The 25,636-nt window shown below is 50.9% G+C and overlaps 1 protein-coding gene across 3 annotated transcripts in view; it reads left to right on the top strand.

The window, feature by feature from the left end:
- Positions 1 to 25,636, top strand: part of RYR1 (ryanodine receptor 1) — a 157,700-nt gene that overhangs the window by 90,449 nt on the left and 41,615 nt on the right. For all 3 annotated transcript variants that reach the window (XM_063621117.1, XM_063621118.1, XM_055250597.2), the window contains 19 exons: positions 1,158 to 1,328; positions 2,809 to 2,868; positions 3,469 to 3,606; positions 4,129 to 4,241; positions 4,422 to 4,518; positions 4,772 to 4,878; positions 8,349 to 8,400; positions 8,530 to 8,595; positions 10,613 to 10,712; positions 11,034 to 11,113; positions 11,209 to 11,285; positions 11,890 to 11,963; positions 12,646 to 12,663; positions 13,759 to 13,839; positions 18,934 to 19,022; positions 19,119 to 19,247; positions 19,358 to 19,462; positions 22,051 to 22,132; positions 24,655 to 24,842. In XM_063621117.1, the coding sequence (XP_063477187.1) occupies positions 1,158 to 1,328; positions 2,809 to 2,868; positions 3,469 to 3,606; positions 4,129 to 4,241; positions 4,422 to 4,518; positions 4,772 to 4,878; positions 8,349 to 8,400; positions 8,530 to 8,595; positions 10,613 to 10,712; positions 11,034 to 11,113; positions 11,209 to 11,285; positions 11,890 to 11,963; positions 12,646 to 12,663; positions 13,759 to 13,839; positions 18,934 to 19,022; positions 19,119 to 19,247; positions 19,358 to 19,462; positions 22,051 to 22,132; positions 24,655 to 24,842 (1,827 nt within the window). The remainder of the gene's footprint in view (positions 1 to 1,157; positions 1,329 to 2,808; positions 2,869 to 3,468; positions 3,607 to 4,128; positions 4,242 to 4,421; positions 4,519 to 4,771; positions 4,879 to 8,348; positions 8,401 to 8,529; positions 8,596 to 10,612; positions 10,713 to 11,033; positions 11,114 to 11,208; positions 11,286 to 11,889; positions 11,964 to 12,645; positions 12,664 to 13,758; positions 13,840 to 18,933; positions 19,023 to 19,118; positions 19,248 to 19,357; positions 19,463 to 22,050; positions 22,133 to 24,654; positions 24,843 to 25,636) is intronic.

The following is a 25,636-nucleotide window of genomic DNA, read 5'->3' as shown; positions in this document are numbered from 1 at the left end:
TTTTTTTCTGGACTTTTTTTCCCAAAAAAAAAAAAAGAAAAAAAGAGCAACTCTCAGCTTTTACCAAAGCATCGTGGGCTGAGGTCGAGGGTAATGGGGGTGGGAGAGGCATGCAGAGCATGGTTGGGGAGGGGGCAGCACCCTCGCCGTGCGGTGGTTTAAAGCTTGGGCTCTGGACTATATGGACTGGGGTTAGAATCCTGTCTTGATAGTTAGCCGTGTGACCTTGGTTGGGGTCACCGTTTTGAGCCTCTGAGGGCATCCAGCCAGCGGCCCCCACCCCAGGGCTCTGCGAGGACTCAGGGAGAAGCTGCATGTGTGGCCTGCAGCAGTGCCTGGCACAGGGGTCATGCTCAAAGTTGCCAGCCAGCGTGGATGTGGCTCTGCCCAAAAGCTTGTCATCGGGGCTTCTCGTTGGCATGACTGGGGTGACCCTGGCCCCGGGTCTGCACCCAAGGCTCCAGAACACGGCTGTGGGACTCTGTGCCCCGTGTCTCTGCTTCCAGATCTTTCTGGATGTCTCTTGCATCTTTGGTCTTCCTGTCTCCTTGTCTTTTTCAGTCTCTCAGTGTCTTTTTCTTGCAACTTCTTTTGTCTCTTGAACTCTCTGTGGACCTGCATCTTTGTTTCATTCTTGAGAACTCGGTCTTGGGATGTGAAGTGTGGGGTTGTGCATGCTGTGGAGGGGGTACTGTACTGGGGTTCCTAGGGGATTCTGGAAGAGGACTGCTAGAAGCTGAGACAGGCCCAGAACTGGGGAAAATCTGGATGGGCCTGGGTTAGAAATTGGCAAGCATGGTGGTATGTGCCTGTAGTCCCAGCTACTTGGAGGCTAAGGCAGGAGGATCACTTGAAGCCAGGAGTTCAAGTCCAGCCTGGGCAACATGGCAGGACACCATCTCTAAAAATAAATTTGTTTAAAAAACAAGAAACTGGGAATTTGGGTTGTGGGCTTGGGTCTGGAGGGTCTCCGGTCACGGCTGCAGGCCTGAAGTGTAGAGTCAGCAAGTCTGGGGTGGAAATTGAGGTATCGTCGGCGGTTGGGGAGGGAGTGCCTGGTGTCCAGACTGGGGCCTGGGGTGTGGATGATGGCCACAGGTTGGGGCTGAGGCATGGGATTGGGGCTTGGGCTGGTACTGAGCCCTGTGTCCCCACAGTCCGGTGGCTCGGACCAGGAACGCACCAAGAAGAAGCGCCGGGGGGACCGGTACTCTGTGCAGACATCACTGATCGTGGCCACACTGAAGAAGATGCTGCCCATCGGCCTGAATATGTGTGCGCCCACCGACCAAGACCTCATCATGCTGGCCAAGACCCGCTACGCCCTGGTGCCTGCCCAGCCCCATCCTCGGAACCTTCCAAGATGCCACCCAGCACCCACTGAATCCCTGGGACCCTAGGGAACAACCAGAATCCCACTGAGCCCCCCAGGTCCCTGGGAGCCTTCCCTTCAGACCCCACTGAGTTCTTTTCCAGGACGCTGAGGACTCACTGGGCCCCGGGATGCCCTGAGGACCCTGTTCAAGATATTGCCAGGGCACCACAGACCTAAGAGCCCTCACTGAAACCTAGAAAAGCTCTAGGACCCCTGGGACCTGCATGAGGACTGCAGGACCCCACTGGCCCCCTACTGGACCATGCCAAACCTGCTGAGACCCTGAGAGTCCCCCCAACAAGATGAGCCCCTGAGATCCTCTGAACCGTCCACCAAGGCCCCTTCAAGCCCCTTGGGACCTACTGAGACCCTCATGACCCTTCCCTCCCCGCCAAGACTGAACCTCTGGGTTCCCACTGAGCCCTCAGCTCACCATCCCTTTCCTTCAGGACGCTGCTGACACCTGGGCCCTGTTGATGCCCAGCTAAGCCCCCAAGACTCTCAGGGGCTCAGGGAGCCCTGTGACCCTAACTCCCCAGGATCCATGAACCCCAACCCCAGGACTGTACCCAAACCTCTGAGGTCTCAACTGTCCTGAAGACTAAAATACCCGGGCCCTAGAACCTCTTAAGCTCGCTGGGATATCAAGGAGGCCTCCCGGGACCCCACTTACCCCTTGTGTGGGACAACAAGGATAATCTCCCTCCTCTCCCATCCTTTCCAGTTTTAGGGGATCTAAGGAACCCTCCCAGGATTCTGCCCCAAGACCCCTATAGCCCTCCCCCCAGGACCACACCAACACCCTGACAACCTACTAACCCCCTGGACCCCTAAAGACCACTGACTTCTCCCCTGCCACCACCAGGATACCCCTTCCCTCAGAACCTCAGGCACCTCCCAGGACTGCTGAGTCCTGCCAGGACCCCAGAGAGCCCTCCAGGGCTCCACGGACCCCTCACCTTGGTCCGTGAGGGCTCCCCGTCCTGGAACCCCAGTGAACCCCCACCCTGCTGATGCCCCCTTTGGCCCCTGTGTAACCAGTGACTCAGTTGACCTACCTGATCCCCCATGACCTCTGCTGACCCCTTCTGATCTTCAAAGACTCCCTGCCCCACTCTGACCCCCAGTCATCCCTCTTTGGCCATATTTGGCCTTTGATGAAATCCTCTTGTCACCCTCTGCCTCTTCCCAGACCCCCACGAGGCCCCTCGAATCCTTACAGTATCTTCAAGGTGACTCTGCGACCCTCTGGCCCCTCTAGGACCCCTTCTGACCCGTCAACCTCTGCATCCTTTTGTTTCTCTCAGACCCCCCCCCCACACCCCAGAAAAACCTCTTCAGTTCCTGGGGTGCTGGGCCTGGAAGGAAAGGGTTCTGGGTCAGGAAGGAGGATGGGACCTCCAGAGTGACCCAGCCTGGCCCTGTCTCCCCAGAAAGACACAGATGAGGAGGTCCGGGAATTTCTGCACAACAACCTTCACCTTCAGGGAAAGGTATGCCTCCTTCCTCTGCAAGCAAGAGAAGCAAGTCAGAAAGTAACCACAATATTAGCGAAGGTTTGAGCATTTACCAAAGACCAGGCATCGAAGAAAGACCTCAAAGGTCAGGAGTTTTGAGACCAGCCTGGCCAACGTGGCGAAACCATGTTTCTACTAAAAATACAACAATTAGGCCGGGCACAATGGCTCATGCCTCATGCCTGTAATCCCAACACTTTGGAAGGCCAAGGCGGGCAGATCACCTGAGGTTAGGAGTTCGAGACCAGCCTGGCCAACATGGTGAAACCCCGTCTACTAAAAGTACAAAATTAGACGGGTGTGATGGCGGGCGCCTGTAGTCCCCGCTACTCGGGAGGCTGAAGCAGGAGAATCGCTTGAGCCCAGGAGGCAGAGGTTGCAGTGAGCTGAGATCGCACCACTGCACTCCAGCCTGGGTGATGGGGCGAGGCTCCGTCTCAAAACAAAAAGATGAAGAAGAAGAAAGCCCTCAACATGCACTCACCCATTGAGTCCTCCCAAAAACGGAAAGGGGACATCCGGCGGACACTGTGGGAAGGGTCCCTCACGCCGGCTACTTCTCCTTCCTCCCCTCAGGTCGAAGGCTCCCCGTCTCTGCGCTGGCAGATGGCCCTGTACCGGGGCGTCCCGGGTCGCGAGGAAGACGCCGATGACCCCGAGAAAATCGTGCGCAGAGTCCAGGAAGTGTCAGCCGTGCTCTACCACCTGGACCAGGTGGGTGGGGCCGGAGGGGTCTTTCTACTGGGTCTCTGGGCGGAGCCTGGCGGGGGGAGGGGCTTCAAGAATGTGGGTGGGGCCTGGAGATGACTATTAAGTTTTGGGGCAGGGCAGGAGGTGGAGCCTCGAGTTTAAGGCGAGGCTTAGAATGGATCAGGGGGAGGGGTCTGCTGCTTAATCTTGCATCTGGGGGCGGGACGGGGAAGGGGCAGATCTTTAGGTCTAGGGGTGGGGCCTACAGGAGATGCGTTGAGTTCGTGGGCAGGGCCTTGGGTGGGTCGTAGAATTGGTCGTGGCCTGGGGTCGTGGTCCTGGCTCTGTGGGACCAGGCCTAGGATGGAAACTTAGGTCTGGAGGCGGAGTCAGGACCCTGACTCTGTTGGTGGAGACAAGGTTTTCCTTCTGCCGTGTGAGTCTTATCTGAACATGGACTTCGGCACAGCTGGGCAGTTTCATCCAGGGCTGGGAGTGAGAGGGGCAGGGTCTGGGGATATGACTGTCCCGCTATCCCCTCCCCAGACCGAGCACCCTTACAAGTCTAAGAAGGCCGTGTGGCACAAGCTTTTGTCCAAGCAGCGCCGGCGGGCAGTCGTGGCCTGTTTCCGTATGACGCCCCTGTACAACCTGCCCACGTAAGGCCCCCAGGGACAAGGGAAGCGTGAAGGGCTGCGGAGAAAGAGTGGCTGGAGAGTCTGGAGAATGGAGGGCCAACGTGATGGGGCCTTGCGGGTGGTTGGGGGCTGCAGGCGCATCGGAGGTCGGGAGGCACGGAGGAGGGCGCGTCCCAGTGACGTCACACCTCTCCCCTGCAGGCACCGGGCATGTAACATGTTCCTGGAGAGCTACAAGGCTGCATGGATCCTGACTGAAGACCACAGTTTTGAGGACCGCATGATAGATGACCTTTCAGTGAGCTGGGGCCCGCCTGGGGGAGTGGGGGGCGAGCTGGATAGGGCTGGCGCAGAGGCCACCCTTGGCACACCTCCAGGAGTCGCCCTCCATATCAAGGGGTATAGAAATGCCAGCCCCTGGCTTGAGTAGAACCAAAGTAGGGCGCAGGATGTGGGAAAAGAGAAAAAAAATCCAGACCAACAGGGACATGGGGGCGGTGATAGGAGGGGACTCTAGAAACACTCTCCCCAAGTCTCCCCTCTCTCGCCAGAAAGCTGGGGAGCAGGAGGAGGAGGAGGAAGAGGTGGAAGAGAAGAAGCCAGACCCCCTGCACCAGTTGGTCCTGCACTTCAGCCGCACTGCCCTGACGGAAAAGAGGTGAAGACTCTTCCCAGGGCCCCAGAAATGCCCCCAAGGTCCTGGGGCCACCCCCAGCCCAGCAGCTTCCCTGTGCCTCAGTAGAGGCCCTCCAGGTCCTGGGGGAGCCCAGGACAGACGAATCTTTAAATGTCACTTTGCTGGTCAGGCATGGTGGCTCACGCCTGTAGTCCCAGCAATCTGGGAGGCCGAGGCAGGCAATCACTTGAGCCCAGGAGTTCAAGACCAGCCTGGCCAATATGGCAAAACCCCGTTTCTACAAAAATATAATAAATAGCCAGGCTTGGTGGTGGGCATTTGTAATCCCGTCTACTCAGAAGGCTGAGGCAGAAGAATCGCTTGAACCGGGAGGCGGAGGTTGCAGTGAGCCAAGATCATACCACTGAACTCCAGCCTAGGAGACAGAGCGAGACTCTGTCTCAAAAAAAAAAGAAAAGAAACGTAAATGTCACTTTGCTAGGACAGGCACAGCCAACATACACCGTTGCATGGCTGAACACTTCACAAGGGCATCTCTGAGGGGTTCATATCACAGACAATGTAGATTAACTAGGCTTTTCTAGAAGAAAGTGTCTTGCTCAAATAAAATCAGTATATTATGAAAAAAAATCCATATGTATGACAAATTTCCAACCGACAGAAGTAGTGGGGAGGTTTCCTCTAATTCCCTCAAAAGCTTCATGTGGGCTAATGACAGGCTTAGTAATAAATAATTGTGATGCAGATGGCGCAGCTGCTGCCGCTGCTGCTGGCAATAGCAGGCAGCCATTCATCAAATGCTCATTATGTGCCAGGCACCAAGCTAAGCGGTGATATCTATATCCTCTCACTTAACCGCCACACTGTGAGACAGATTATTGCAGCTCCTTTGTGTGGATAAGGGAATGAACGCACAGGGATTTATTTTTCATTTTGTTTCTTTTATTTATTTATTTATTTATTTATTTATTTATTTTTGAGATGGAGTCTCGCTCTGTCACCCAGGCTGGAGTGTAGTGACACAATCTCAGCTCACTGCAACCTCCGCCTCCCAGGTTCAAGCAGGTGGGATTACAGGCGCCCACCACCACACCCAGCTAATTTTTGTATTTTTAGTAGAGACGGGCTTTCACCATGTTGGCCATGCTTGTCTCAAACTCCTGACCTCAAGTGATCCCGCCTCGGCCCCTCAAAGTGCTGGGACTACCGGCGTGAGCCCCTGCACCTGGCCTATTTTTTTATTTTTTGAGAAAGTCTTGCTCTCTTGCCCAGGCTGGAATGCAGTGTCATATCATAGCTCACTGCAGCTCAGAACCCCCACTCCACATCACCCCAGGCTCAAGAGATCCTCCTGCCTCAGCCTCCTGAGTAGCTGGGACTACAGGCACGTGCCTCCATGCCTGGCTATTTTTTTTTTTTTTTTTTTGGTAGAGATGGCGGTCTCACTATGTTGCCCAGGCCAGTCTCAAACTCCTGAACTCAAGCAATCCTCCCCACTCAGCCTCCCAAAGTGTTGGGGTTACTGGAGTGAGCCACCGCGCCTGGCAGGGATTTATTTTTCTTACATAACGTGAAGTCAAGAGCTAAAGACTTCAGGACTGGGCAGTGGCACAGGGACACTGACGGGCCCAGGGTCTTTCTAGCTTTCTGCTCTGCCCTTCTTAGCTTTTGTCTGTAGTCCTGGGTGGATGCTGCACTTCTAGGCATCACGGCCACATGCCAGGCACAAAGAAGGAGAAAGGCTCCCCACTCTTCACCCTTAGCAAGATCTTTGATCTCTGTCTCTCTCTCTCTCTCTTTTTTTTTTTTTTTTTTTTTTTGAGACGGAGTTTTGCTCTTGTTGCCCAGGCTGGAGTGCAATGGCGCGATCTTGGCTCACTGCAATCTCCACCTCCTGGGTTCAAGCAATTCTTCTGCCTCAGCCTTCCGAGTAGCTGGGATTACAGGCGCATGCCACCATGCCCAGCTATTTTTCTTTTTTCTTTCTCTTTTTTTTTTTTTTTTTGTATTTTTAGTAGAGACAGGGTTTTGCCATGTTGTCCAGGCTGGTCTCAAACTCCTGACCTCAGGTGATCTGCCCGCCTCAGCCTCCCAAAGTGCTGGGATTACAGGCGTGGGCCACCGCACCCAGCCTTCTTTGGTCTCTTTATCTCTCTGGTGAGCTTCCACACAGATCTCATCGGCCAGAAATTCTGACATGAGGCCATCTCGGGCTGCAAGGTGATGAAGAATTTGAGCATCCCATTTTGCATCCTGTGGGAGAGCAATGGTTCTGGAGTTTGGCCATCCAAGTTGAGTCCCAGCACAAGCTGTGCGATCCCAGCCAAGAAGGGTCTTTGTATCTTAGTTCCCCCACCTATAAAATAGGGCTAGTAACATACCCACCCAACTGGATGACTGTGAGGGTCAGTTTGTTAATATATACAAGGCACCTAGAACAGACACTGACATGGTGTTAGTGTAAACACTCAGCAGGTGTTGGCCATTGTAGAGGAGACCCAAGCAGAAAGGGATTGGCCATACTTGTTATTGGGCTGACAGGTGGCAAGATGGTCCTGGGAGCTCCAGCCTCCCATCACTCCATTTTAGCATCCCCAGCGGAAAGGGAGTGCCTCCACCATTAGCCCCAGCAAACCTCGCTGAATGGGCCAGGTGCGGTGGCTCACACCTGTAATCCCAGTACTTTGGGATGCCAGGAGTTCGAGACCAGCCTGGGCAACATAGCAAGACCCTGTCTCTACAAAAAAAAATGGAAAAATTAGCCAGGTGTGGTGGTATGTGCCTGTAGTCCCAACTACTCAGGAGGCTGATGTGGGAGAATCACTTGAGTCTGGGAGGTTGAGGCTGCAGTAAGCCTTGATTGCACCACTGCACTCCAGCCTGGCCAACAGAGCAAGACCCTGTCTCAAAAACAAAATAAACAAAACAACAACTCCCAGAATGGATTTTACTGGACAGCATGGACAACATGACCATTTCTTATCTGTCATCATGGCCACACAGATAAAAGTCCTCATCAGCCATGCATTTGTCACAAGCCACCCTGGCAATGGCCACTCCAGCCACCTGAGCCACACAGCCTGAGCATGGGGAGGGTTGGCCCTCCAAAGGAAACCAGAAGCTCTTTTTTTTTTTTTTTTTGAGATGGAGTCTTGCTCTGTCACCAAGGCTGGAGTGCGGTGGCGCAATGTCAGCTCACTGCAACCTCTGCCTCCTGGGTTCAAGCAATTATCCTGCCTCAGACTCCCGAGTAGCTGGGATTACAGGCAAGCACCATCACGCCCGGCTAATTTTTTGTACTTTTAGTAGAGACGGGGTTTCACCATGTTGGCTAGGTTGGTTTCGAACTCCTGACCTCAAGTGATCTGCCTGCCTCAGCCTCCCAGAGTGTTGGGATTACAGGCATGAGCCACCGTGCCCTGCCCAGAAGCTCTTATAAGATGGGGGTCCTCTCCACCGGGTCCTGACCACTCCCCTGCTTACTTCCCCAGCAAACTGGACGAGGATTACCTGTACATAGCCTACGCCGATATCATGGCAAAGGTGAGGCCCCACCCCCCTCATCTGGGGCAGATTTCCCTCTCCCCACCTGCAGTGCTTGTCCACAAAAAGGGCTGGGCGGGGATGGAGGGGTCTGCTTTGTTCATGCCTTAACTGATGCCCCCTCCCCAGAGCTGCCACCTGGAGGAGGGAGGGGAGAACGGCGAAGGTGAAGAGGAGGTTGAGGTCTCCTTTGAGGTAGGTGGGCTCAGGAGGTCCTGGAGGGAAGGGATGGGGGACCCTGACTGCAGTCATCTCCCATTCATTCAGCATGTGTTCACAGAGCAAAGCTCTGGGGACACAGCAGTGACCAAGTCGGTCCACTGGGGAGAAAGATACACCCGCCAAACTAACACCACGGAGTGTGCACCATGGTCATGGGGGAAGCTCAGGCAGAGGGGTCAGGGCTGGAATTGGGGAGGCTCAGGCAGAGGGGTCAGGGCTGGGATTGGGGAGGCTCAGGCAGAGGGGTCAGGGCTGGGATTAGGGAGGCTCAGGCAGAGGGGTCAGGGCTGAGATGATGAGGATACAGGCAGAGGGGTCAGGGCCAAAATATGGGAACCTTGGGGGGATAAAGCAGCCCAAACAAGGTGCCTGACCCAGCCTGCAGGAAAATGTATCAGGGAGGGCTTCTCGGAGGAGGGGACTTCTGAGCAGAAGGATAAAAGGAGCCTGCCAGTTGAAGAAAAAGAGAAAAATGTTCTACATTGGGAGAATAGTATATGCCAAGGCCAGGCAGCAAGAAAGAGCTAGTAAACGTGCAATTCACCGATCCATTCATTCATTGAGACAGTCAGCAAGCATTTACTTCATAGTTTTCTTCACTGTTTCTGTGCCAGAGTCCCTTCTGGCATCTGGTGAAGACTTTCTCAGGATCATGTTTTTAAGTGTATAAAATGAATTCATAGCAGAGGAAACAAGTATTGAATAGCTATCAAAATATTTTAAAAATGAATTTGTGATCCAGTAATACTTGTACGTTGTTAATCTATCAAATAAGGTCTAAGGCTGGGCGCAGTGGCTCACACCTGTAATCCCAGCACTTTGGGAGGCAAGGCAGGTAGATCACCTGAGGCCAGGAGTTCAAGACCAGCCTGGCCAACATGGTGAAACCGCATCTCTACTAAAAATACAAAAATTAGCTGAGCATGGTAGTGCATGCCTGTAATCCCAGCTACTCAGGAGGTTGAGGCAGGAGAATCGCTTGAAAGATTCCACTGCAGGTGGAAGTTGCAGTGAGCCGAGATCACGCCATTGCACTCCAGCCTGGGCGAGACTCCATCTCAAAAAAAAAAAAAAAAAAAAAAGATCTAGCAGTAGATCCAACAGCTACTATAATTGAGAAGTAGTGATGAACATAACTGATATTTAAAGACATCTTTGAGCCATTGTGAGTGGGTCTCTCTTCCTGGACCAAAAGAGCAGAATTTGAATACGAAATAGTTCTAATTCTACAACAATAATGTGATATGGAATATACAGCAATAATAATGTGATATGGAAACATCTGTAATTTTTTTTTTTTGAGACAGAGTCTCACTGTGTCGCCCAGGCTGGAGTGCAGTGGCGTGATCTCGGCTCACTGCAACCTCCACCTCCTGGGTTCAAGCAATTCTCCTGCCTCAGCCTCCCAAGTAGCTAGGACTACAGGCTCATGCCACCACGCCCAGCTAATTTTTTGTATTTTTAATAGAGGCAGAGTTTCACTGTGTTAGCCAGGATAGTCTTGACCTATTGACCCCATGATCTCCCCGCCTCGGCCTCCCAAAGTGCTGGGATTACAGACATGAGCCACCTTGCCCAGCCACATCTGTGATTTTTATTGGTGACAAAACCACAGGTTCTGCTAATATTGCTGTGATTTATGGCTTCATCCATAAAGGAAGGAAATGCTACATTTCTGTTAGAGGGCGGAAAACATAAAAATGTAACTTTTCATCATCCAAGTTCACAGATGGCCTGGAGGCCCATGGGCCCAGGTTAAGACTGCTGCATGCCCAGCTCTGATTTATGTAGATCTTGCCTAATGCCTAGCCCCGTGCTAGGTACAGGAGATACATCGAGGGTGTGAGCCCCAGGGGATGGAGGGAGCTCATGATTGAAGGAATGAGTTGTGGATGTGGCTGGAACAGAGAGGGCAGAAGTGAGAATGTGAGGGGGAAAGGCTGGGCTGGAAAGCCTGGACTTGCCCCCATGGGTCTGCCTCCCTTCCCAGGAGAAAGAGATGGAGAAGCAGCGGCTCTTGTACCAGCAAGCACGGCTGCACACCCGGGGGGCGGCCGAGATGGTGCTGCAGATGATCAGTGCCTGCAAAGGTGCCCCTCACATGTGCACTGGACTCTTCCGAGTGCACTCATCCTGACCTCACTCTTCCCGGCTCACCCATTCCCTGTGGACCCATTTGCCACCCCTCGATGCCTGTGGTTTGCACGCAAACCCCAGCCCTTGCAGCTTCCCCTTGCATACCTGCCTTGCAATTTCTCACTTATCCTTCAATCACATTCACCCCTGCATGAGCACCTTGGCACACTCTTAAATCCCCTTCTCTCACATCCCTTGGCATGGCTGTTTTCTGGTGGGTGGAACACACTGCCTTCCAACTGGGTGGACCATCTTTTTTCTCCCACTCCCTCCAGGAGAGACAGGTGCCATGGTGTCCTCCACCCTGAAGCTGGGCATCTCCATCCTCAATGGAGGCAATGCTGAGGTCCAGCAGGTAACAGAGGCAAAGGGACTTCAGAAGAAGGCAAGGAGGGGTGAGAGGTTCCTGTGTGACTCCCAGTTCCTCCTCCCCTGCCTCCCCCTCTGCAGAAAATGCTGGATTATCTCAAGGACAAGAAGGAAGTTGGCTTCTTCCAGAGTATCCAGGCACTGATGCAAACATGCAGGTAGGTTCAAGTGGACCTCTTCTTTTTAAGCTCTGTTTGGTGCCACTGCCACCCCACTCCTGGTACCATTTCCGGTTCTGATTCTGCTCTTTCAGTCCCGGAAAAGAGACTCACTCAGAATCGCTCAAATAACAGGGAATTTATTATAAGAATTAATGTAGAACAATAAGGGAGGCAAAATGTCATAGACTTGAAGAATGAGTTGCATTATGGATTCCAGACAGTGGAACCAAAAACTTGAGAATTCAAGGGGAACTTGGCAGTGGGAGATTTAGGAGCTCTCTGATGATCCCGATTAATATGCCTCCACTGTTGTCTGCCTTTGTTCGCCTCTTGCTGCCAGCTGACTTTTCCTACCCTCTGCAGCTTTTGCTAAATGGGTGGTTTCTGGTTCCTCATTATTTCAGCTTGTGCATGGTTCATCCTGGTCCTACCTTATGTCCTAGCTTCTGCCAACTCTTCATTTCTGCTTCCTCTTTATTTCAGCACATACATGGTTTACTGTGGCTCTCCAGGCTACCATGGTGGGGAGCTGCCAGGCCCTGGAAGAGAGGAGAGCAGAGGCTTCATCACATCTCCCCTATCTTTCCTTTCTTTTCCTCAGCGTCCTGGATCTCAATGCCTTTGAGAGACAGAACAAGGCTGAGGGGCTGGGCATGGTGAACGAGGATGGCACTGGTGAGGCCCTCCCTTGGGCTTCCCTCTCCCTGGGACATCTTCCTTTGGGATTCCCACCACCCCACTCCCACCTGCCATTGCCCAGAGCTCCCTTCCTCCAAGACACTGGTTCCCAAGGGCTCCCTCGGGTCCCTCCCTCTGCTGTGGTCCCCTGGTCCCACCCCCTGCATACCCCCGGGGTGTCCCTCCCCATGTCCACCACCCACCTCTGCCCCCCCCCCCACCAGAAGTCATTCTGTCTTGTGTTCTCACCCATCACTACATGGACTCCACCCTCCACGTGCCCCAAATGTCACGCCCTGGTTGCTGTTCTCTTATTAATGTCCCTAATCCGGGTTAATCGCGTCTCCTCTTTGCCGTGTTGTGATGTGTCTAACCTTTCTACCTGGATCCTCGCTCCTGCCTTTCTACCTCTATGTCTTCATCTCTCTCTCTCTCCCTCTCCATCCTCTTCTTTCATTCCCTCTGCTTTTACCCTCATTTCCTACCCTCTTCCCTGCTAATCCACTTCCTTCTGTCTCCTTATCACTCTGCCTTTCTCTCTGTGGGTTGCTCCTCTCTCTCTGTGTGTCTTTCTGTGTCTTTGTCCCTGACTGTCATTGTGTGTGTTTGCGGTCTGTCTCCCTCTCTCTTTTTCTCTCTTTTCTCCTGCTTCCTCCTCCCATCCTGTTGGCTGCCCCAGTCATCAATCGCCAGAACGGTAATTCCCCCAGCCCACCCCCGTGCTGTGCTGCTGTCACCCACCCCTCCTAACCCTGTCCGCCCCTCCACCTAGGGGCTGAGGATCTGGAACGTGGAGGGGAGGGAGGGACCCTTTGGCAGGTGCCCTGCCAGTGCAAAACCTGGAGATCAGGAGTCTGGGGAGCATGATTCAGGTCCCAGATCAGCCACTGAGAATACATGGGCCTGTGAACAAGTCTCTTACCTTCCCTAAGCTTCACTTTCCCCATGTGTGAAGCAGAAGCTAGAGAACACAGCAAAGATCTCTTTCCAGCTGGATATTGTCGGACTTCCAGACCCAGATTCGCAGTCCCGGTGTGGAGTGATCCCCACTCCCACCTACTCTGCTCTCTGCACCCCGACCTCAGATTGGTCGGTCAGCGTTTCCCATCCACCAACCGAATTGGTTGCCTCCGGCATCCACTCTGATTGGTGTGCACCTGCCTCCTCTGCGCCTGCTCTGGTTGGCCCATCTGCGGTCTAGCCTCCTCCCCTACCGCCCATCATGATTTGCTTCTTTCAGATGCCCATTCTGATTGGCCCTTGTTTACACACCTCCCCTGTGCTACTCCTGGATTGGCTGCTTTCAAGGCATCTGGGCCAATTGGCTGGCTTTCAATCCCCATCCCTTATTCCTCCCAGCCCAATCTTCCCCTGCCCAGAGTCTTTGTGTGAAGGTGACCCAAACCCCCATAATCCATTAACCTCCACGGTCTGAAGGGGGGCTGAGGGCATTACCAGCTGCCTGAATGTCTGCTAGGTCAGCAGACACTCCCGAATGTAACACAAGTGGTGACATCAGAGGGCACTGATGTAGAAAGACACTTGAGGCCCCGGCTTCATGACCCAGGGCCCCTCAGGTCTCCGTCTGCTGATGTCATGGGCTCTGAGATCAAGACCGCCTGGCGTCATGGATGCCCATGGCCCTCACAGTGTCTTTGGAGTGGCAGCTGCTCCTCCCAGCACCCCCATGCTTTGTGCATGCGTGTGCAGTGTGCATGGGCCTTGTGCATGTGTGCGCTGTGTCTTGGCGCATCTGACCCCTCCTGGGCCCTGTCCCCTCCCTTCCACCCAGGAGAGAAGGTCATGGCGGATGATGAATTCACACAAGACCTGTTCCGATTCCTACAATTGCTCTGTGAGGGGCACAATAATGGTGAGGAGGAGGGGTGTGGGGTGGAGGGGAAGCCAAGGTTTGGGGCTGGTACGGAAGGGTTGCCTGAGTTAGTTTCCAACCCTCCTCCTCCCCCTGTCAATGATGGCCACTCTCCAGCCAGTGTCAATCCACCTAGCTTTCAAAATCTCTCTGGAGGACGGGCGCAGTGACTCAGGCCTATAATCCCAGCACTTTGGGAGGCAAAGGCTCGTGGATCTCCTGAGGTCAGGAGTTCGAGACAAGCCTGGCCAACATGGTGAAACCCCGTCTCTACTAAAAATATTAAAAAAATAGCAGAGCGTGGTGGCACATGCTTGTTATCCCAGCTACTCAGGAGGCTGAGGCAGGAGAATCGCTTGAACCCATGAGATGGAGGTTGCAGTGAGCCAAGATCGCACCATTGCACTCCAGCCTGGGCAACAGAGTGAAACTCCATCTCAAAAAAAAACCTCTCTGGAATTTCTGGAATCTAGCCACTTTGCTTCCCCTTCATCTCCTCTGGCCAGTCCAATTCCCCAAAAGCAATCTGCCAAAAACCAATTTGGCCAAAAATCAATTTGCCCAAATGGACAATTTGTCACACGCCATTTTCCCACAGGCGTTCTGCAGTGGCTGCCAAAGTTCAGTACACGTGGTGGATTTCTGTACTTTAGGTCCAGAAAAGACCTAAAGGACAAAACTGCCTGGCATTTAAAAATAAATCTATTAGAATCACTTGTTTATTTTGCTTATAAAAACTTTGCAGAGGAAAGATCTGTACAAAGGCCTACAGATTCTTTCCTATCTTAAGCAAGAGTTTTGTTTTGTTGTGGTTCAGCCAATTTAACAAGATTGAGGATGACAGCAAATTAATTACACAACATCAATGATGAGAAATACAGTCTCATGCAGCAAACCTAGTTTACAGCTTTACAGAACAGTCAAAATTCTGCACAAAAAACATTCTACCTGATGCCATTTCCTATAACAAACATGTACAGTCTCAAGATTGTGGTTATAACTTTTAGCAGATGATTAGGAAACCGCAGACTACCCGGAAATTAACTTTCATGACAAGAATTGGAGTAATTAGTAATCTAACTTCCATAGAACCTTCACCCACTTGGTTAGTGCTCTTTAAGGTAACTGATTTGTAAATATCTTTAATCTTCATTCTTTTTTTTTCAACGAAGGATAAAGCATGATCCCTTTGTCTTGAATTTTCAAAAGGTCTTGTGTCCACAACCAGTTTTTCAAGGTTTATTAAATACCTTTGTGCCATGGGACTAAGATTTTCTTTTTCTTTTTTTCTTTTTTTTTTTTTTAGACAGAGTCTCACTCTTGTGGCCCAGACTGGAGTGCAGTGGTGTGATCACAGCTCATTGCAACCTCTGCCTCCCGGGCTCAAGTGATCCACCCCTCAGCCTCCCAAGTATCCAGGACTACAGGCATGCATCACCATGTCTGGCTAAGTTTTTTATTTTTTTGTAGAGATGAGATCTCACTATGTTGCCCAGGAGATCTCGAACTCCTGGATTCAAGCAATCCTCCTGCCTTGGCCTCCTAAAATGCTGGGATTACAGGTGTGAGTCACCACACCCAGCCGAGGCTGAGATTTTCATTCTTTAATTTTAACTAAGATGGAATCAGTCTTTGGGTTTAAAGTAAATTTTATTCCTCGGGAATATGAAGTTTTGAAAATGAGAATGTTGTTATGAGAGGGATTGCTGTCTCCCAACATATTTGCAACCCAGTCCTCTGCCTAAATTCATGGCCTAATCAAATAGATATTTGAAATATCTTTCAAATCTCAGACCCCTTGCATGTCTTGAGGAGTCAGTGCTATTCAAAGCAGACAAAAGGTTTGTCTCTCACTTATTTGCACATGTCTATAACAGGTGTTGTCAGTTGCCAGAATTTTTTTTACAGGAGATGTGTATCTTTTATTTTTGCATATAGTCCAATTTAAATTAACACAATTTAATTTAACAATTTAAATTAACACAAATAAAGGAGTTAGAAAGCAGGGTTGAGGCCGGGCGCGGTGGCTCACGCTTGTAATCCCAGCACTTTGGGAGGCCGAGGCGGGCGGATCACGAGGTCAGGAGATCGAGACCACGGTGAAACTCCGTCTCTACTAAAAATACAAAAAAAAATTAGCCGGGCGTGGTGGCGGGCGCCTGTAGTCCCAGCTACTCGGAGAGGCTGAGGCAGGAGAATGGTGTGAACCCGGGAGGCGGAGCTTGCAGTGAGCCGAGATTACGCCACTGCACTCCAGCCTGGGAGACAGAGCAAGACTCTGTCTCAAAAAAAAAAGCAGGGTTGAGGGGAAAGCCTGTACCTTTGCTTACAAAATTTTGAATATTTGAGTATGCTTTGTCTATATCATGAAACTAGGCGAAATGGGCCTTCTGTTTAGCCAACCTGATAGAGCAATTGTGAACTGACTGTAAAAAAGTTAGGGGGAAAGAAAAACTGCGGGCGAAAATACTTTCAGGGGCTGTTAAAACCTTCCCGTGCAACATGATGTTGCTATAAACATTTGAAAGGACTTGGCTGTACACTGTGGCTCATGCCTGTAATGCCAGCACTTTAGGAGGCTGAGGCAGGAGGATCACTTGAGCCCAGGAGTTCAAGACAAGCCTGGGCAACATAGGGAGACCCTGTCTCTACCAAAAAAAAAATCATATACTACAGTATAATAAACCTCCAATCATATACTACAGTATAATAAACCTCCAATCATATACTGCAGTATAATAAACTCCAACTACTCATCACTCAGCTTTAACAGTTTGCTCTCACAGAACAATGTTTTTTAAATAGTGGGAACCAACCCATCAGACAGACATTCATGAATTAGTTTCACGCAGAGGTTCTCATCGTACTTGTACACTGGCATGCCTGGGGAGCTTTAAAAGAGACTTAAGCCTAGGTTTTGCCTCTACAGGTTCTAATTTAATTGATCTGGGGTTGGGCCTGAGCACGGGGATTTTTAAAAGCCTCCTGGTTGTTCTGATGTGCAGCCAAGGTTGAGAGGATGAGAAGCACACATTTCTTCTTTTGTAGTTAACTAGAGCAGTACAGGACAGAAAAGAACAGAATGCATGGCACAGAGTAAGGCAATGTGAAACTTCTCTTTCAGGAATAGGTGAATGTAATTTCAGATTGAACATATGTATCAGGTCTCAATGTAAAAAGGATTTCCTCGGCCGGGTGTGGTGGCTTATGCCTGTAATCCCAGCACTTTGGGAGGCCGTGGCAGGTGGATCACAAGGTCAGGGGTTGGAGACCAGCCTGTCCAATATGGTGAAACCCTGTCTCTACTAAAAATACAAAAAAATTAGCCGGGCGTGGTGGCACATGCCTGTAATCCCAGCTACTCAGGAGGCTGAAGCAGGAGAATTGCTTGAACCTGGGAGGTAGAGGTTGCAGTGAACTGAGATCATGCCACTGCACTCCAGCCTGGGCGACAGAGCAAGACTCCGTCTCAAAAAAAAAAGGATTTCCTACCATAGATTGCAGTCAGAAAAGATTTAAAAACTACTGCACAAGAATATAAACTTCACAAGGGCAGGGGCTGGACATACAGCTCATGTCTGTAATCCCAGCACTATGGGAGGTCGAGGTGGGAGGGTTGCTTGAGGCCAGGAGTTCGAGACCAGCCTGGGCTGGTCTCAACAAAAAAATTAAAAATTGGCCGGACGTGGTGGCTCACACTTATCGTTCCAGCTACCCGGGAGGCTGAGGTGGGAGGATCACTTGAACCCAGGAGGTCAAGGCTGCAGTGAGCTATGATCATGCCACAGTACTCCAACCTGGGCAACAGAGGGAGACCTTGTCAAAAAAAATAAAAATCCCCCCCAAGGCCAGGGACTGTTTTTTTTTTACTACTGTATCCCCAGAGCCTAGAATACCGCATGACACAGTAAGAACGCAACAAATTTGTTGTAGCAAAGAGGATGTGACAATCTTAATCTTGTGAGGATGTAGTATACACTCAATAAAATATGTTGAATAAATGAACAAGTGACCAATCCATAGGTTCCCTGGCCTTTAGTAGGTGCTCAATAAATATTTGTTGGATAAATGCATGAATATCCCCAGCACATAGTAGGAATTCGATAAAATTGTTTGGAAACTAACGAGGGACTGAATCTATTTCTCCCTGCTACATAGTTGGTGCTCAATATACATATTTGTTGGAAAAAACTGAATGAATAAATGACCACCACATTTGACGCATAGTAAGCCCTTAATAATATTTATATTATATTTTATTTTTTATATTTATTTTTTGAGACGGAGTTTCACTCTTGTTGCCCAAGCTGGGGTGCAGTGGCATGATCTAGGCTCACTGCAACCTCTGCCTCCCGGGTTCAAGCAATTCTCCTGCCTCAGCCTCCCAGGTAGCCGGGATTACAGGCACATGCCACCACACCTGGCTAATTTTGTATTTTCTTTTTAGTAGAGACGGGATTTCACTATGGTGGCCAGGCTGGTCTCAAACTCCTGACCTCGAGTGATCCACCCACCTGGGCCTCCCAAAGTGCTGGGATTACAGGCGTGAGCCACTGCTCCTGGCCTATTTTTAAATTATTTATTGTTTGTTTATTTATTTATTTTTGAGACGGGTTTTCGATCTTGTTGCCCAGGCTGGACTGCAATGGCAAGATCTCCGCTCACTGCAACCTCTGCCTCTGGGGTTGAAGCGATTTTCCTGCCTCAGCCTTCCAAGTAGTTGGGATTACAGGTGCCCACCACCACACCCAGCTAAGTTTTGTATTTTTAGTAGAGACGGAGTTTCACCATGTTGGTCAGGCTGGTTTCAAACTCCTGACCTCAGGTGATCTGCCCGCCTTGGCCTCCCAAAGTGCTGGGATTACAGGCATGAGCCACCCGGCCAGTATTTTTAGATAAATGAATAAGTGACCATCCATCTTTCTCTGTCATATAGTAAGTACTTGATAGTTATTACATAAATTGATGATGATATGCCTTCTGTCATACAATAGGCACCCGACACATGCGTATTGCATAAATGAATAAATGACCCACTGTTCATCTCCCCTAGCACATGGGAGGTGCTGGATAAATGACTTTTCATCTCCCCAGATTTCCAGAACTACCTACGGACACAGACAGGGAACACAACCACTATTAACATCATCATTTGCACTGTGGACTACCTCCTGCGGCTGCAGGTGAGGACGTGAGACGGTTCAGGTGTGACTTGGGTGGGGGGCTGCAGGGCCATGATCGGCCCCAGCACCCCCTCACACCCTGCCCGCCCCCACCAGGAATCCATCAGCGACTTCTACTGGTACTACTCGGGCAAGGATGTCATTGAAGAGCAGGGCAAGAGGAACTTCTCCAAAGCCATGTCGGTGGCTAAGCAGGTGTTCAACAGCCTCACTGAGTACATCCAGGTAGGGCGCTCCCCCTGGGGCGGGAGTGGGAAGGGAGGGGGTCCCGCATCGCGATCCCTGATCCCTTCTCGGGGATTCCCTTCCCGCTCACACGGCGCTCTGCCTCCCAGGGTCCCTGCACCGGGAACCAGCAGAGCCTGGCGCACAGCCGCCTATGGGATGCAGTGGTGGGGTTCCTGCACGTGTTCGCCCACATGATGATGAAGCTCGCTCAGGTTCGAGCCCCTCTGGTCTCCATCCACCTGCTTCCGGGCGTCCCCTAAGTGGTCCATTTCCAAGTCTTGCCCCATTGATCGGTTTGTCACCCAAGTGCTCCCGGCATGTTCCTGACTGGTTCCCTCTCAGTGGCCAAATCCATCCTCTTTCTGGATTGGCTCTCTGCATGACCCCGCCTTCTCCTCTGCCCCTCCCGCCCCACCAATCAGCTGGTTTTCCATCCACGCTTCCATTGGTCTGATGTGTTGGCCCCACCCCAATGGCCAGAGCTCCTCTATGATTGGTTGCTGTTTTTCTCTCTGATGAGGTCATCTCAGATGTGGACAGTCCTTGGGCTAGGATGGGGCTGATTTCTAGATTAGAGCCTGGGGCTGAGGAAATGTTTTGCTTCTTTATCTTGCTTGCGGCAGATGACACCCATATCAGGCATTCATGATGTAAGGTCCCTGTTGAGCACCATCTCCCATTTCCATAATCCTTGTGTTCCTCTTTCCCTCACCCCTTTGCAGCCTTGCCAATGTCTCACGAACACTTAATCCATTTGTTCTGCTTCTGTCTGGTAACTATATTCAAGGCTGCCATATACTGTTCCGCAGGTTGTGCACTGCACAAAGGCATGACCTCTGAAGGCATTCACATCCTACACATAATGGTATATTTATTACAATAGTTTAGTTTTCCAGCAGATGGCAGTAAAGCATCCAGCATGTTATAACTTCCCTACAGGAAGTGTTTTAGGGGGCGCCTTTTTTTCTAATTTGCTCAAAGGTGCCCCAGGGGCTGGCAGAAACCCTAATTCGTTGCCATCTGACTTTTTAAAAGGAGTTAAACTTAGGATGCAATTCCTCCGTGTCACAGCAGCTGAAGTTGTGCTGTTGGTATCATCCTAAAATTCTAGAGAATGTTGGTATCATCATGTAGAATTCCAAATCCTGCAGGACTAATTCATCCGCCACCATCTAGTCTAGGTTGCAAAAGCTAGAAATCCAGTGCAAAGTGGTGGCTTAAGAAAAATAAAGAATTTATCAGTTCATATTACAGATCCAGGGCTTAGAGTGATGTCAGCAGAACTGTCTCCTCTTTGACTGCATTTGCAAGCAGGCTTTTCTCCTGGGCTGGAAAAAATGGTGCCTCAGGCTCCTATCCACCCTACTTCTTAACAGCCCCAGAGGGAAGAGATCTCCTCTTTCCTGAAAGCTCCAAGAAAAAAAAAAAAAACCTGAGATTCTCTCTGACTAGCCTATTGGGTCACATGTCCATCCCCGAACCAATCATCATAGGCTTAGGAAAGAAAGCCCTGACTGGCCAGGCCTGGTCATATACTCACCTATAGAACCAGGAGGTAGGGTTAGCCCCATATGCTCTGACTGTGGGATGGGGGACACCGCAGGTGAAAATTGAGGGATTGTAAAGAGAGGAGGGGGACTGAATCATGGGTAGGTGCAAACCACAAGCACCCACCCACTGTAAGATCTTGAGATTAGGAGTGTCGGAACCTTAGACCCAGAATGCAGAGCTTTGGAACTGTGGAAATACATTAGGATTGGAATCAACAACTGGTAGAACTAGCATGGGAGCCAAAGACCTTTACATCCCATTTATCTGGTATCGTCTCCTCCCTTCTCCATTTTATTTGATGCAACCATATGAAATTATCACTTTGGACCTGGCACGGTGGCTCATGCCTGTATTCCCAGCACTCTGGGAGGCCAAGGTGGGCGGATCACCTGAGGTCAGGAGTTTGAGACCAGCCTCACCAACATGGAGAAACCTCATCTCTGTTAAAAATAAAAAATTAGCCGGGTATGGTGGCGCATGCCTGTAATCCCAGCTACTCAGGAGACTGAGGCAGGGGAATCGCTTGAACCTGGGAGGCAGAGGTTGCGATGAGCCGAGATTGCACCATTACATTCCAGCCTGGGCAACAAGAGCAAAACTCTGTCTCAAAAAGAAAGAAATTACCACTTTGTGAGCCAAAAGTGATCACATATTGGCAATTTTATGTGACTCAACCTAACATAAATAGGGGCCATAAGGCAAAACTTTGTGTTGGAGGTTTCTATGGGCCCTACACTGTGGCCCTGTGCTCCCCGCAGATGGCTTACCAGAAAGCATATGGCTGTCTCTGCAGCCTTCCTCTCGAACCCAGAGTCCCACTCTCGCCATCACACATTATCTTCAACATACATCTGTCAAGCCCACCGTAGGCCGGGCACAGTGCTGGGCTCACATCCCTTCCTAGACCTGGGTCTCTGTCCCCAGTGTTTGTCTCTGTCTGTCTCTGTCTCTCTCTGCCCCAAATGTCTGCCCTGCAAGCCTCCCAGTCCTCCTTGTCTGCCAGCCTTCCCACTACCCATCACCTATCGGGCCCTTCCCCCAAGTGCCAACCCCACCCCCACAATCTTGTCTCTCTGCCCCTTTCCCTGCTTCCGAGGAACATGTCTGGACTCGGGTCCCCTCGGAGGTAAGAGGGGAGAAAACAGGGGTCTAGGCCCTGCTGGGTAGGTGAGGAGGGGGAGAAGCAACAGAGGTGGGGGAGGTGTCTGCAGAGACCAGCCCTCACCGAGCTGGGATGTGGGGTCTCTAGGACTCAAGCCAGATCGAGCTGCTGAAGGAGCTGCTGGATCTGCAGAAGGACATGGTGGTGATGTTGCTGTCGCTGCTAGAAGGTAAACACCCAGGAGTGAGGGTGAGGGGACAGTAAAGAGGTTCAGAGAAGCCTCCCTTTAAACATCAAGATTTCCAGCTTTTCTTGAAAAACTGTAAGCTTCAGTTTTTCTGTAAGCTTTCAGTTTTTCTCACATGGCAAAACTTAGCTGGATTAGATGAAATAACTTAATTATATCAATGTTAGATCTCTAGATGTTCACGATAGCGTGGTGATTATATTAAACAATGTCCTTGTCTTTTAGGATATAGACACCTAAATGTTTAAGGGTAAAAGGACCACATGTCTGCAATTTACTCTCAAATTGTTCAGAAAAAAAATATACAGAGAGAAAGAGAATTTTTTTTTTTTTTTTTTTTGAGACGGAGTCTCGCTCTGTCGCCCAGGCTGGAGTGCAGTGGCGCAATCTCGGCTCACTGCAAGCTCCGCCTCCCGGGTTCACGCCATTCTCCTGCCTCAGCCTCCGAGTAGCTGGGACTACAGACGCCCGCCACCGCGCCCGGCTAATTTTTTGTATTTTTTAGTAGAGACGGGGTTTCACCGTGGTCTCGATCTCCTGACCTCGTGATCCGCCCGCCTCGGCCTCCCAAAGTGCTGGGATTACAAGCGTGAGCCACCGCGCCTGGCCGAGAATTTTTTTTTTTTGAGACGGAGTCTCGCTCTGTCACCCAGGCTGGAGTGCAGTGGCGCAATCTCGGCTCATTGCAAGCTCCGCCTCCCAGGTTCACGCCATTCTCCTGCCTCAGCCTCCTGAGTAGCTGGGACTACAGGCGCCCACCACCACACCTGGCTAATTTTTTGTATTTTTAGTAGAGACGGGGTTTCACCGTGTTAGCCAGGATGGTCCCGATCTCCTGACCTCGTGATCCACCCGCCTCAGCCTCCCAAAGTGCTGAGATTACAGGCATGAGCCACCGCGCCCGGCCGAGAAAGAGAATTATAAAACAAATGTGATGCAGGGTGTGGCACGTACCTGTAATCCCAGCACTTTGGGAGGCCGAGGCCAGAGGATCGCTTGAGCCCAACAGTTTGAGACCAGCCTGGGCAACATGGTGAGACCCTGTCTCTACAAAAAATACAAAAATTAGCCTAGTGTGGTGGTGTGTGCCAGCTACTCGGGAGGCGGAGTTGAGAGGATCACCAGAGCCCGAGAGGTCCAGGCTGCAGTGAGCTGTGATCGCACCACTGCCCTCCAGCCTGGGTGACAGAGCAAGACCCTGTCTCAAGAAAACAAACCCCAAAAACAAACCAAATGTGGCAAAAGATAAACAATTGATGAATGTGGATATCTGAGGATCCTTTACACTATTCTTGCAGCTTTTATATAAATGTGAAATTACAATAAATTTTTTTTTTTGAGATGGAGTCTCGCTCTGTTGCCCAGGCTGGAGAGCAGTGGCATGATCTCGGCTCACTGCACGCTCTGCCTCCCACATTCAAGCGATTCTCCTGCCTCAGCCTCCTGAGTAGCTGGGATTGCAGGCATGTGACACCACGTCCGGCTAATTTTTGTATTTTTAGTAGAGACGGGGATTTCACCATGTTCGTCAGGCTGGTCCCAAACTCCTGACCTCGTGATCCACCTGCCTTGGCCTCCCAAAGTTCTGGGATTACAGACGTGAGCCACTGCGCCCAACCTACATTAAAATTTAAAAAATACAAAAATAAACTGGAGCCAAGCTTCAGCTGCTGCCTTTAGAGGGAGTGTGGGATCGCAGTTTGCCAATCTCCACCTCTCCTTGCTGCTTACCACTGGCTAGTCTCAGTCTTCTGTGGACCCTCCTGACTGTGTGGACTCGTGGAAGTTTTAGCTGTGTAAGCCCTGAGGTCATGCAGCTCTGAGTTCAAATCCATTCTCCCCATTTTACTGGCTATGTAACTTTGAGTGCATGACTTTCTCTATGTCTCAGTTTCTTCCTAAAAATAGAGTCACACATTTCCCTTTTTGTGTGATTGTGCCAGGGTAGCATTTGGCACCTACCTTTAGCATACGTCATCATTATCTTTTTTTTTTTTTTTTTTTGAGACAGAGTCTCACTCCATCACCCAGGCTGGAGTGCAGTGGCACGATTTCGGCTCTGCAACCTCCGCCTCCCAGGTTCAAGCAATTCTCATGCCTTAGCCTCCCAAGTAGCTGGAATTACAAGCACCTGCCACCACGCCCAGCTGATTTTGTATTTTTAGTAGAGATGGGGTTTCACCATGTTGGCCAGGCTGGTCTCAAACTCCTGGCCTCAAGTGATCCACCCACCTCGGTCTCCCAAAGTGCTGGGATTACAGGCATGAGCCACCACCCCCGACCTGACATCATTAGCTTTACTGGGGGAGGTGGGCAAAGGCAGGATCAGCCAGGTTGGCACAGGAGGCTGACGCAGGTCAGGAAGGGACCTGTGGAGGGGAGGCTGTGGCTGGCCAGAAACACTCCAGCAGCGTGGTGGCTTCTGGGCTGGAAAGAGAGGCAAGCCTGGTGGAGTCCCAGAAGGGAGTGTTCACCGGCCACACTGACGTCGGGGCTGCCTGCAGGGAACGTGGTGAACGGCATGATCGCCCGGCAGATGGTGGACATGCTCGTGGAATCCTCATCCAATGTGGAGATGATCCTCAAGTTCTTCGACATGTTCCTGAAACTCAAGGACATTGTGGGCTCTGAAGCCTTCCAGGACTATGTAACGGATCCCCGTGGCCTCATCTCCAAGAAGGACTTCCAGAAGGTGGGTTCGGGCCCAGGACTTGCGTGGGGTTGCCAAGGGCCAGCCATACCCTTCTGGCTGCCTGCCTCAGGCAAGAGACATCTCTGCAAGCCTCACTTTCCTTATTTGTAAAATGAGGATAAAACAGTCCTTGGGTTATATGTATTCTGTTTTATTCTAATTTAGAGACAAGGTCTTTCTCTGTTGCCTAGGCTGGAGTGCAGTGGCGTGATCATAGCTCACTGCAGCCTTGACCTCCTGGGCTTAAGCAATTCTCCCGCCTCAGCCTCCTGAGTAGTTGAGACTACAGGTGTGTGACATCATGCCTGGCTAATTTTTAAGTTTATTTTTTGTAGAGATGTGGTCTCACTACATTGCCCAGGCTCCTCTTGAACTCTTGGGCTCCAACAATTCTCCTACTTCGGCCTCCCAAAGTGCCGGGATTATAGGCATGAGCCACCTCACTCAGCCCCTTGGGTTATTTTGAGGATGAAATGCATTAACACAAATGAGAACCGTTATTGCTGTTATCTTTATTGATAGTCATAACATTATCATTATTGTGAATAGACATCAGTTATTCCATCGATAAACATTTGCTGACTTTCTTCTCTGTGTGGGGCCTGTGGTGACGCTTTCAACGCATCAATGACCAAGATAGACTCAGCCCGTGCTTTCATGGGTTTATAGTCTAATGGGGGAGGCAGTCACTAACTAGACCATTCCAAGTCTAAATAATGAGGCTGCTAGGAGGGAAGTGCTGGAACATCCTTATTCAAGAACCCACTCCTCCTCCTCTAGCCACCTCTCCCATC

This window comes from Symphalangus syndactylus, chromosome 17 (genome assembly GCF_028878055.3).
Source record: "Symphalangus syndactylus isolate Jambi chromosome 17, NHGRI_mSymSyn1-v2.1_pri, whole genome shotgun sequence".
In the NCBI taxonomy this organism is placed as follows: domain Eukaryota; kingdom Metazoa; phylum Chordata; class Mammalia; order Primates; family Hylobatidae; genus Symphalangus; species Symphalangus syndactylus.
Note: the sequence above shows the minus strand (reverse complement) of the source record. Positions and strands in the feature narration are given on the sequence as shown.